This window comes from Glycine max, chromosome 4 (genome assembly GCF_000004515.6).
Source record: "Glycine max cultivar Williams 82 chromosome 4, Glycine_max_v4.0, whole genome shotgun sequence".
Taxonomy (NCBI): Eukaryota; Viridiplantae; Streptophyta; class Magnoliopsida; order Fabales; family Fabaceae; genus Glycine; species Glycine max.
This window is the reverse complement of record NC_016091.4, coordinates 50,453,315-50,466,484: the sequence shown is the minus strand read 5'-3', so window position 1 is coordinate 50,466,484 and position 13,170 is coordinate 50,453,315. Positions and strand designations below refer to the sequence as shown.

At 30.1% G+C, this 13,170-nt stretch overlaps 1 protein-coding gene and 1 long non-coding RNA gene across 2 annotated transcripts; one reads left to right on the top strand and one right to left on the bottom strand.

Moving 5' to 3' along the window:
• The first annotated feature begins 1,043 nt into the window (after nucleotides 1-1,043).
• LOC100808431 (uncharacterized) lies at nucleotides 1,044-3,255 on the top strand. The gene is made up of 2 exons (XM_026128319.2): nucleotides 1,044-1,563; nucleotides 2,635-3,255. The coding sequence occupies exons 1-2, from the start codon at nucleotides 1,257-1,259 to the stop codon at nucleotides 2,928-2,930; spliced, it is 603 nt and encodes a 200-aa protein (XP_025984104.1). The 5' UTR covers nucleotides 1,044-1,256; the 3' UTR covers nucleotides 2,931-3,255.
• Nucleotides 3,256-10,767: 7,512 nt separating this feature from the next.
• On the bottom strand, nucleotides 10,768-12,510 carry LOC121174811 (uncharacterized). Its single transcript, XR_005891218.1, has 2 exons — nucleotides 12,309-12,510; nucleotides 10,768-11,553 (listed from the first exon to the last, which is right to left on the bottom strand). It is a non-coding gene; the product is annotated as an uncharacterized lncRNA (long non-coding RNA).
• Nucleotides 12,511-13,170: the final 660 nt, after the last annotated feature.

Sequence of the window (13,170 nt, the reverse complement as noted above, 5' to 3'; positions counted from 1 at the left end):
TATATGCACGTACGTATTAATAGTGTAAAACAAATAACTGTATGATTAATCATTTTATTATACTATTAATTTTTAGCTAAGCTTGCATCCCTCATACTATATGTTACCTCAAAAAAGAAAGTGCATTTAATACTTTTTCATTTATTATTCATACCTACCTGAACTGAAAGAGTCTCTCTCTAATTTGCATTGATGCATGCTTTATTCAAACCCACGACTTTGTCAATAAGAAGGCTATATTAAATTTTGGGAAATACACGATTTTTTTGCAAACATTTATTTGTTTAAGTTAACTTCACATCAAAAGCAAATTAAAGGAATAGTTGAAAATTCATATATATATATATATATATATATATATATATATATAAATAAGTGGCCTGTATTACATCAAATTTTGTCTATTTTTTAACCTAATCTAATTAAATTTAATTGGGTGTATCGAACAAAAAATCTTTACAGTTGTTATCTTTTACTTATTTAAACAAATAAAATATGTAATCAACGGACACATATTGGGGCCTAATAATCCAACATTAAGAGTCAAATTGTTTAACTCTTGAGTTATATTAGACAAGAAATATTATAAACCTACTTTTTTATGTATTTTTTTAATACATTTATATTATTAATAAATTTGAGTATGTTTGAATTAATTTATCTAGAATAACTTCTAACAGAAGAAATAAGAAGAAATAAAATAAAATAAGTTTTTCCACAAATTCAAATTAGTTTATACATAAATTAATTTATAAAAATTATCTTATAATATCCGGTCAATTTGACGAAAAAAATTTAATTTATGCATGTATATAAATTTGAGGATTAAATTAAATTATTTAATATAATTTGGAGAAGAAATTAATAATTAAGTAAAAAATATTTTATAAAAGATATATAGAAGAATATTATAACGAACTAGATTTAAGATTAAAACCTAGAAGGAGATAAAGCTCTTCTTTAACGGGAAAAAAGAAAGTGATTAAGTGGGAATCTGTTGTGCTGTATAAATCCACAGCCCACTATGTAAAACACATTACACTACACAACACTAGTACATTACATCCATTGTTGAGATTCATCCATCTTGGTGCTTGTGGGGCCATGCTCATGATCTTCCATTTAGTTTCACTTTCCCCACCATATATATTCCCAACAATTCCTTCCACCTTTTTAAATTGGTTCACATCACCATTGTGTCTTCTTCACTCCACCTTCTTCATTCCCACCCAATTGTCTCCCCATTAAACAATAACATGAATAATATTAGGAATGGATACAGAGAAGAAAAATCATTCTGCTATTTCCACCCCAAACAGGTACTTGTTGGGGTGTGTCCCCTGTGCTTGAATGAGAGGCTCCTCATACTGTTTGCAAAACAAGGTCGCCACCACAACCGTTCTTCTTCTTCATCCATATCTTCACACAGGCTTCAAAGTAATTCCAGACACAGAAAACCACCCTCTTCTTCTATTCACAAGATCTTTGCTTTTGGCTCTCTCTTCACTCGCCCAGAATCCCACCACAACTATGACTATGATGATGTCTCTCCCACTCCAGAAGGTAATAATACATTCCAATTCATTATACTTTGATTATTTTACTAATAATAGCAACCTAATGTTGAATACATATATAGTTATAGTTATAATTATTATTCTCTTTTAATTATTATCCTTCTTCCAATATGAATAAAGATCAAGGAAAGTTTTTTTTTTCTTAACTGGGTGTGTGTGATTATAATTGTTAGCACTAGTGGGGGATATTTTTCTACTTGTAAATGTCCGTGGTGAGGTTGGGGTAGGAGGGGGTGGGTTGGCGTTGAATGTTCATGAATTACTTTCATTATTGGTGGAGATCAATTATCAGTGCATGTTTGCGTGTCTTCGTGTGGAAGATTATATTATGCGATGATTACGAAATTAAGGTAAAAAAGCGTAGCTAGCTGCAACGATAATAAGAGTGCTATAAGACAGGAGGAGGTGAAGACTTTCGGTTGTGTGTCATTCTTTTTCCTCTTGGCGTGGCATATGGCTGTCAGATGCAAACGCCAAGAGCATTATGACACTGCAAAAATTATTTTGCAAGATTATGGTCTATGGATTTGTTATGGAATTAAGGTACATAACTAATCTGGCAAAATGTCATTCATCTTTATGATAGCTGTATCTGTATTTTTCACTTGTGTACGGTGGAAAAAAAATGACAAATACGTTTTTATTTTCAATCCGTGTTCAATGAAATCAGTCGGCAGCATAGTAGACAAGAAGAACAGTTACACGTGTACTACCTCAATTTTTTTTTATAATCTATGAATAAATAATCCAACTCGAACTAATAATTTCGTAAGAGTTGATCTACGCACTCAATAGATATTCTGTCTTGATTTAATACATATTTATTTCTTGTTCTATGTACCAAAAATGAGCAGTTTTGGTTAGGTGCAATTGTGCAAGAATACTACACTAGATAATTTAAAGTAGATAGCAAAAAGTAAACAAACCTTAGGCCATAATAGTAAAGTGTATTAAAGTAAATGGTTCTTGAATTGCATTTTGCTTTATTTATCTTTTGGTCTTGGTAGCTACGATAGGAGTGTGACAATGATATTCTGGAATGAGTTTAACTTTGCAGAGTCATTCATCTCAATCAAGTTTGAAGAGAATGGGGTGGCATCGTGGGAAAAGAGCACAGTGTCAAAGAAGGTGTCGTCGTGGAACCATCAAAACAAGGAGAACAAGAGAGTGATAGAGCATGGGAAGTCACGTGACACGTTTAGGTGGCGAAAGAGGATAGGGCACATGCTCCAGCTCATTCGGTGGAAGAAGAGCGGTGGTGTGTGCCACGTGGGCACCAAGGTGGAGGGGGTGAAGGTCAGAAAGGGTTGGATGAGGACTCTGACAAAGAGGAAAACAACCACCTTGGAATAAAGGATTCCTCGCTTTGCAGTGTGCACTGTAAAGTTACATCATAGTCATACTCTCCTAGAGTCAAAATTAGCTTTGTTACTATCTCAAAAATGTGCTTTAGATTAAAAAAAGAAAAGAAAAGGGTACTAGTGCTTTGCTTTCTTTGCAATTGCATGCTTTGGGCACTTGGTTTTGGGGGATGGATCATGGAGTTCTTCTTGTAATTTTTTTCTTGTTTCTAATTTCTTGATGGTTATAGACAGTACAGGCTGTAAAAGGGTTTGTTGAAATTGCTTTGGTTTTGAGATTTATACTTAAATAAGATAAGATGAACAGTTGAGTATTCTCCATACTGAGGCACTGCCAAAACTCCCCATGTTAGGTACCCATAGTGGGAAACAATGAGGCATAAGGGCCCTTTAACATTATGCTACAGGACTTGTCTTATAGTTGTCTTAGGGGGAGAATGTCTTGTTCCAATTTTCTAAATAGCACTCAGTGGGTTCTTTTTAATAAAAATAAAAAACAGTGTAAACAAATTTTGAAAAAATTAACTAGCAAATTATTTGCTCAATAATCATCAACCACGGTTATATATGTTTTTTTTTTCACGCAAGTCATAGTCAATATGTGCTTGTCCTTAGGCCCTTATAATTTGCTTAATGGTGTGATAGGTGCCCTACACAAAACCAATTTGTCCCCAAGTGATCGATGGCATTAGGCGTAGGGACATGAATTTGCCACGTCAGGACCACAACATTAGAAGGGGCTGATGGGGGAAAAAGCTTTATTCGGAGCAGAAGAAAATGACAAGACATTGTCGAATCCTCACCCAACTAAAAATCAACGAGTCCATCAGATGAGGGAAATGGAGGAAATGTGGCACCATTTGGATCATAGGAAATTATTCTGAAGAATGCTGCACAAACATATATATAAATATTGCTTTATGACTACGTTAATTAGGATATATAAGGGCCCCGGCGAGGTGTGTGATGACTAGCTTCATCCTGAGTTAGGCTTAGATACTTGCAACAAAAGAACTAATACATTGCCTTTCAAACAAAGACATCTGAGTTTAGCTCTAATTGGTGAACTAAAACGAAAGAGAAGCGTAGAAGAAGATAGGGCAGCGCATACACAATGGACAAATGATGTGCACATTTGTTAATCTCTAAAAAAAGTTACATGATCAACCAATTATTTATTACCTTAAACATCGCCTAAAATGGATGTCCAAAGTAGTCTATGCAAACACACATGCACTACTTTTTTACTACTCTGATGATGAATGTGTAGTATCTCATATTCCTTGACCTTGAGAGGGCATAAGCCATACATATTGCATGGCTTTCTAGCCCCTTGTAATATACTGTCAATGTGCTTAAATTAAATTATTTATTGTATAAAATTTAAGAAAATTGTAGAGTATGCCTCTCCACCCAAAAAGTGGTTATATGTTCACATCCTCATACCATTGTAATTTCACATTTAATTCCTAATCTTGATTTTTTTTTCTTTCTTGATGGTGTATCCGTATCCATGAGTGTTTGTATGTATGCTTGAGAGATGTGGTCTCTTCCTGTGAAGGTTTGCATGTACACATGTGCTCCTCTGGACCTCTGCTATATCAATGTGTTATGTTGTAATGCATTGTATAAAAATAGTTTTATATGTGATGGGAACGAAAGAGAGTGGCAACTATGGACCTCTCAAAGTTCTTACTATTGGTAAAGTGAAGTCATCCATGACAAATGACAATATGTAGAATAGCAACTGTGTGCACCTAACAGTAGTTGCTTTGGCCACAATTAAGCCTACAATTATAAATGTCTCTTCCCAGTCGAAATGTCTTTAATAAGCCACTTTAATGTGTTTGTCAAACATTGGAAAAAAATAAAGTGAAGTTTCTATATGTAGAGTGTAACCAATAAACCAAATATTATAAAGATCAATTATGGCAATTTAGACTCTGGTCACCTTAATAGATAGGCCTCTGTTCACAACCTCCACGCTGTCCCTATTGGTTCATCTATTGTCACTCATTTCCTGTATTGCTTTAACTTCTCACTTTCTTGTCAATTTCATTTCAAAGCTTACAACATTAACAGCCCATGTGAAATGGAGCCTCTCCTTTGTTGTCACCTCATTCATGAGTGATGACCCTGTTAAGTAGTTTATTTTAAATATATCCGAAGGTGTATTTATCTCATTTTAATTTTATTATTTGAAAAACAAAAAAATACAACTCGTGTGTAAATAATATTGTTGTTGGAGCTTTGTTGTGAAACCGTGCGACTTCCAGCTTTGTAATGTTTTGGTTTCTATATATATATATATATATATATATATATATATATATATATATTAAAATTCAAAAATATAATAAAAAAGTGGTTTACAATGTGAGGTGGGAACTCGATGCCCTGAGTGTTTTTGAAAATCACTATTTAACTAGTTACATAGTAAATCATTTTAGCCAAAAAAATTAATTTAAAACTCATAATTCTCATCTGCATAAGTTTGAATAATGATGTGCATATTCCTTTATTAGAACGTCAAGAAGAAAATGTCTAACAGAACAGATACTCGTTTTCTCAAGAAACTCCAAAAAAAGAGTAAAGAAACTAAAGAATATCAGCAAATAGGTAACAACTTTTACTTATTTTTTTTTGTTTTTAAGGATTTTTTTTACATTAAATATAAATATAAGATGGCATTAATTGTTACGCAAACAGGCTAAGCATGGATCGAAGATATGAGCTTATAGGGCCTTGTACTAGTGATAAGGGGGATAATTTTTATTTTGTTTTTTGGTTTTCTTCTTTGTATTTGAAATTTGATTTGAGTTCTGATTTGTTTTTCATCCATTGCAGTTGGACAGAGTCAAGATCGTTTCATGCATATTTGGAATAATAGGTATTTGCATCTGACTTGAATTTGGTGGTACACTCCATTTCGTGCAACTTGATTTGAGATTGGGTAATTGGACCACGAGTGATGTTAGGTTTGGGGTTTGTGTGGAAATTATTTTTTGTTTTTGTATGTGATTTATCCGTTGATATTTATTTGAGCATACTTGTTTCACTTTATTCCGCAACTATAACGGTTGAAAGTATTATCTTCCCATATTGTCATCATTTTTCAATTATGAATCCATATGTGTCAAAGTTTTTATTTTTTTAAGTGAAAAGTCAGGTTTGATCACCTTAACTTATACGTAATTATGTAATTTTTTCATTTTCATATTAAGGAGTTAATATCAGAAATATGAAAACAAAAAAAATACATAATTATATACGGAAGTTGAGGTGTCCAAACTCAACTTGGCACCTTCAAAAAACTTGTGGCATATGCATCCATAATTGGAAAATAATGACATTTGAAAAAATAATATTTCCTACTATTACTGTTGTAAAAAAAAGACAAACAACTATGCTTAGATAAAGATCTTCAACAGAAAAATCACATATACAAAAACAAAAAATAATTTCACACAAACCTCAAACCTAATAGCATGTGTGATCCAATTATCCAATCTCAAATTAAGTTGTAGGAAATGGAGTGGAAATTTCATACATACCACATGATTCAAGCCAAATGTAGATGCCTATTGTTCCAAATATGTATGAAGTAAACTTGACTCCGTCCAACTTCAATGATTGGACTACGAATCAAAATCCACATCAAATCTCAAATCTCAAATACAAATCAAAACCCAAAATAAAATCTCAAATCCAAATCAAAATCCCACTTTTGTAATCTCACATCTAAATCAAAAATTAAATCGTAATCCTAGATCAAAAAAAGGGGGAGATGTGAGAACAAATTTGAAACCCTAATAGTGGAATAGGTTACAAAGTCTTCAATGACTTTAAGAATTTCTTATGGATCTGGTCGTCTTGTTCATCTCTCTCCAATTATGATTGGTATTGGAATTTCGGTGTGAAACAAAAAAAAAGGGGTGAGAAGTGTTGTGAGTGAAAATGATTGTGAATAATATTTGATCTTGTGCAATTTTCCTTTCTTTTATTATATGTGCTTTTTCCGTTGGTGATCTTGATCTTGACACACTTTTGTTATTATTACATATAGTTGTGACTTTTAGTCACTACAATGTTAAACTAATTAGTTTATAATTTAAAACACAAACGATGTTAAATTTAAATTGATGGAAGGACTAAAATAGAATTTTTCAAAAACATAAACAATTGACACAAGACTTTAAAAACATAAAGAACCAAAACTATGATTTAACAAATTAATAAATAAATGTAGAATAATGCCTTGAAGTGATTTAAAACATATTAGACTAAACTGAAAATTGGATCAAAATAGGATATTATACTTTTTTGTCCAGGCCTACTAGAACTACTAGAAGTAACCATAGTGATGGAATAATCTTAGGATGGGTGTTGCTAGGTGCACCCAGTAGTATTGCTGGTGCACCTAGCATTTTTTATTAATGTCCAAAATATTCCTAGCTTGTTGTTCCTTTTTAAGTTGTTTTTTCTGGTTGAGTGATGATCTGTAAGTAGATTTTTCACATACGGATCAACTTGATTCGTATGAATTATATGGATGAAGTTGATCCATAAATATAAAGTTCATATGTATAAAGCATACGAATCAAGTGGTTTATACGAATGAACTTCATCCTTATTGGTTTTTAGTTTTTTTTTTAATTCCTTAAAGTTTTATTTTTTTTAATTATTAATATGTTAAATTACTCATTTGCGCATTAAAAAAATTTTACTATTACAAAATTTAATATATTAAATTTTGTAATAGTAAATATTTTTTATTTATAAAAATTTATATAGATTAAATAATTCGTATGAGTTATATCAAAATTAATTGTCACAAAATTTATTATTTAAATTTACATGCGCATTAAATATACATTAGAAATTTTAGTGTTATGTATAACAACATTATTTATTTTATAATGTAATTGGTTAATTAGCTTAGTTGGTTAGAACGTTATGCTAACAACCTAAATATCTTTTGACTAATATTTTCTTTTTATTGAATATAGTTTCTTTTATCTATCACCTTAATTTCATAAAAAAAAATTAAATTTCCTGACCTTGCTCGAACCTAAGGTATAGAACAGAAAGAAATGTAATTGAGATAAAAAATTTAAATTATGGTAGTGTAAAAATGTGAAATTCATACTGAAATTTTAAATTATTTGCTCATTTCTTCTCTTCTTTCCGCATAAACGAGCTGCACCATAATTTTTTTTTTCTGAACACACAAATAAACCTAAAGAGATTCGAAGATTCATATTCACTCTGAATCTGAGCAAACTGCAAAGGTGCTTGCCGTCTGCGGCATTTTTTTTAAGTAAATGTCCATGAGAAGTTAATTTAAATGTGAAGAAGGTCCAAAGACAATTTGCCCCAGCCATAAAACTAGCCTCATGATTTTTATGTTTGTTTATAATTGACCTTGATACCAAGACATACCCTCTTATTTATCATGGCTAGTTTTACATTTTTTATAGTTGAGAAGTTAATTACTAAAAAAGATTTTAGTCTTAGATTGAACATTTGGAACATTAGAATACAAAAAAAAAAATAAAAAAATAATAGTTGAGCCAATCCAGCATTGTCCAAATTGAGATGAATGTGATATCATTCCCCAAACAATCTTATGTTGCTTTTGACTTTTGGGCATTTATATAAGACAAACATCCACTTATTTACATTGAACTGAAAAGTCGTGCTAAAAATAATATTATATCATACGATATACGATTATATATAAAACAATATATTCATACATTGTGAGGTTAATCCATATCTGACTATTCAAAGCTAGATAATACCTTCTGACTTACGAAGTAGCACGAGCCAAAAATATTCGTTCTTTCTTAGTCGTTTTGCAAAATGTTACTTAACATTCCAAAAATCCCATATCTACAACTTTTATATACGAGTGTGTATATACTGATTGGTATTGGGATTTGGGTGTGAAACAAAAAAAAGAGGTGAGAAGTGTTGTGAGTGAAAATGGTTGTGAATAATATTTGATCTTGTGTAATTTTCCTTTCTTTTATTATATGTGCTTTTTTCTGTTGGTGATCTTGATCTTGGCACACTTTTGTTATCATTACATATAGTTGTGACTTTTAGTCCCTACAATGTTAAATTAATTAGTTTATAATTTAAAACATAAACGATGTTAAATTTAAATTGATGGAAGGACTAAAATAGAATTTTTTAAAAAAAAAAACATAAACAATTGACAAAGACTTTAAAAACATAAAGAACAAAAACTATGATTTAACAAATAAATAAATGTAGAATAATGCCTTGAAGTGATTTAAAACATATTAGACTAAACTGAGAATTGGATCAAATTAGGATATTATATTTTTTTGTCTGGTCTACTAGAACTACTAGAAGTGACCATAGTGATGAAATAGTCTTAGGATGAATGTTATTAGGTGCACCTAACAGTATTGCTGCTGCACCCAACATTTTTAATTAATGTCCAAAATATCCTTAACTTGTTTCTTTTTAAGTTGTTTTTTTTGGTTGAGTGGTGATTTGTAAGTAGATTTTTCGCATACGAATTAACTTGATCCGTATGAATTATATGGATAAAGTTGATCCGTAAGTATGAAGTTCATCTGTATAAAGCATACAGATCAAGTTAATCCGTATGGTTTATATGGATAAAATTCATCCATATAAAGCATACAAATCAAGTTCATCCGTATAAAGCATACGAATCAAGTTCATCTGTATGGTTTATACGGATGAAGTTTATCCGTATTGGTTTTTTGGTTTTTTTTTAATTCCTTAAAGTTTTATTTTTTTTAAATTATTAATATGTTAAATTACTCATTTGCGCATTAAAATTTTTTTACTATTACAAAATTTAATATATATTAAATTTTGTAATAGTAAATATTTTTATTTATAAAAAAATATACGGATTAAATAATTCGTATAAGTTATATCGAAATTAATTGTCACAAAATTTATTATTTAAATTTACATGCGTATTAAATATACATTAAAAATTTTAGTGTTATGTATAACAATATTATTTATTTTATAATATAATTGATTCATTAGCTAAGTTGGTTAAAGTGTTATGCTAACAACCTAAATGTCACATGTTCAATTCTTACTTAGATTATTAATTTTAAATTAATTTGTCACAAATATTTTTCAAAATATTAAAAAAAACTTTAATTGGACTTATACGGATCTGCGAATTCCGAACCAAATAATGATATTTTGACTTATATTTTCGTTTTATTGAATATAGTTTCTTTTATCTATCACCTTAGTTTCATAAAAAAAAATTAAATTTCCTGACCTTGCTCGAACCTAAGGTATAGAACAGAAAGAAATGTAATTGAGATAAAAACTTTAAATTAAGGTAGTGTAAAAATGTGAAATTCATACTGAAATTTTAAATTATTTTCTCATTTCTTTTCTTCTTTCCGCATAAACGAGCTGCACCATAATTTTTTTTTCTGACCACACAAATAAACCTAAAGAGATTCGAAGATTCACATTCACTCTGAATCTGAGCAAACTGCAAAGGTGCTTACCGTCTGCGATATTTATTTTAAGTAAATGTCCATGAGATGTTAATTTAAATGTGAAGAAGGTCCAAAGACAATTTGCCCCAGCCATAAAACTAGCCTCATGATTTTTATGTTTGTTTATAATTGACCTTGATACCAAGACGTACCCTCTTATTTATCATGGCTAGTTTTACATTTTTTATAGTTGAGAAGTTAATTACTAAAAAAGATTTTAGTCTTAGATTGAACATTTGGAACATTAGAATACAAAAAAAAAATAAAAATAGTAGTTGAGCCAATCCAGCATTGTCCAAATTGAGATGAATGTGATATCATTCCCCAAACAATCTTATGTTGCTTTTGACTTTTGGGCATTTATATAAGACAAACATCCACTTATTTACATTGAACTGAAAAGTCGTGCTAAAAATAATATTATATCATACGATATACGATTATATATAAAACAATATATTCATACATTGTGAGGTTAATCCACATCTGACTATTCAAAGCTAGATAATACCTTCTGACTTACGAAGTAGCACGAGCCAAAAATATTCGTTCTTTCTTAGTCGTTTTGCAAAATGTAACTTAACATTCCAAAAATCCCACATCTACAACTTTTATATACGAGTGTGTATATATTGATCACACTTGCGACAGAAGGAAAGGGGAACACAACACCCTTGCCAAAACAGAACTTTACATCTATAAAAAATGAAATCAGAATCTCCTTGTAGAGTTACTTAGTGATAACAATTTTTTAACACGTATTTAAAATTTTAAGCTAAGACAGTGATTCCATATTCTTGAGAAGATGAAGGCTGTAAAGCACGAATGCGAATGTCGTATTTCATTGGACTTGATGCTTCGGTGGGTGGTGATGGTTCTGTTCTGTTTGATACGAGGGGAAAGAATGATGAAGTGCAATATGGTTGCAACACTTGCGACAAAGAAGCTTGGTTTTTCGGCGGAAGAAACCCCACGAGTACTTAGAAAAATATGGGGCGAATTCAATTTCATCAACACGGGTGAATCTGCTGTCATCAACGTTGAGGAATGATATAATGCCTCGCTTTAAGCTCATAGCTGCATTTACCACAACTGCCAAAATTAGAGATAGATATATAGACATTATAATTGTTGCAATTGGGAAAGAAAAGAATTTCCTCCAGGCTAGACCATTCAAATCATCATCAAATATTGGAAAAATACTAAGAAAGAAAGAATAGAAGAAGAGGAAGCTACCTCCTGTCCTACTTTTCTAAACTAAAGGTTTAGCGAACTATAACTACTTAGGGCAATTTGATTATAGTTTTCTAAAAACATTGGTCATGTTGTCAGTTTTGCAAACAGATCCTCCGGGATTAATTATCTTTGCAAAATCCAAATAGTGACATAGGTGAATTACATCAAAATTTTCTTCTTTTTGAATAGATTAGATTGTTAACGGCACCTAAAATGAATCTCCTGTGTTCAAATGATATAAAGATTCAAAATAAACAATCCAACTAACATGGTTTATTTGTAAGATAATCGTGCATCTTAAGTATATGATCAAAAGTTCAATCTTCAAGTGTATCTATATGAAAGAATATTTGTTAGAATTCCAATTTCACATGGCCTAGACACTTTACACGGTAATTAAAAAAGTTGAGAAAACTAAAAGGGCATCAAAGGAAACAAATATTAACCCAAAAGAATCCGAAAACATGTGATGGGATATTGGATGGAATGCAAAAATAGCACAGTCGGGTATTCATTTGGAAAGAAGCAAATTCATATTTCAATTTTGGTGGAGAAAAAAGTAAAAACAAAAGCAGAATGAAAGAGAGAGAAAGAACCTGTAGCGGACATCCCTCTGAGAAGAGCAAGAATAGGAGGAGGAAGTTCGATTGTGGTGAACTTGTGCTTTGTTCTTAAACACGCACAATCGCCTGTGGGCATTTTATTTTGTGCAAGTTTTATTATGCTAAAATTAATATATCTCATATTCATAATGTAAATATTAGTTTGAGTTAAATTAATTTTTTTCTAATTTAATGTATTTTTATTACGCTAATATATTTTTATTGTATTACATTTAATATATTGTAACGTTTTTTCTTATTATACACTGTGAACTTGAGTGTTATAAATAGAAACGAAAAGAATATATTTTTATCTTTTTACTATTTATCATCATTTATAATAAAAATTGTAAATAAATAATATAATTGTATGTATATATTTTTTCTAACTCAATAAATTATATCACAAATATCTCATATCACTTTCTAAAACTTGTTTCTCTAATGTTAAACTTTTTTTTTCTTTATTTCATTATTTAATTTTTGATACTTATTTTTTGGTACTTTTTTCTTTTTTATATTTAAAATCTTGTTTTTTCACGTACTTTTAACAAAATAACATAAATTATTAAATTAGTTTAGGACATATGAACCTTTTAGATGAATTTGAACATAATTAATGTTTTAAAGAAGAATATTAAAATGTGCCTTGTTTTATAATTTTTTTTGTTCAATTCACATTTTAGCTATCATTTTTTTATAAATTTGTTAGATATGATGTAAAATATTTATTGACTATTAATTAATATTATATTTATTTTTAAGTTAGAGACATGATTTTTTTTATATGATTAAATGTATTATTTCAAATCGACATGATAACGTAATAATTTAAAATTTAACTACAATGCCCATA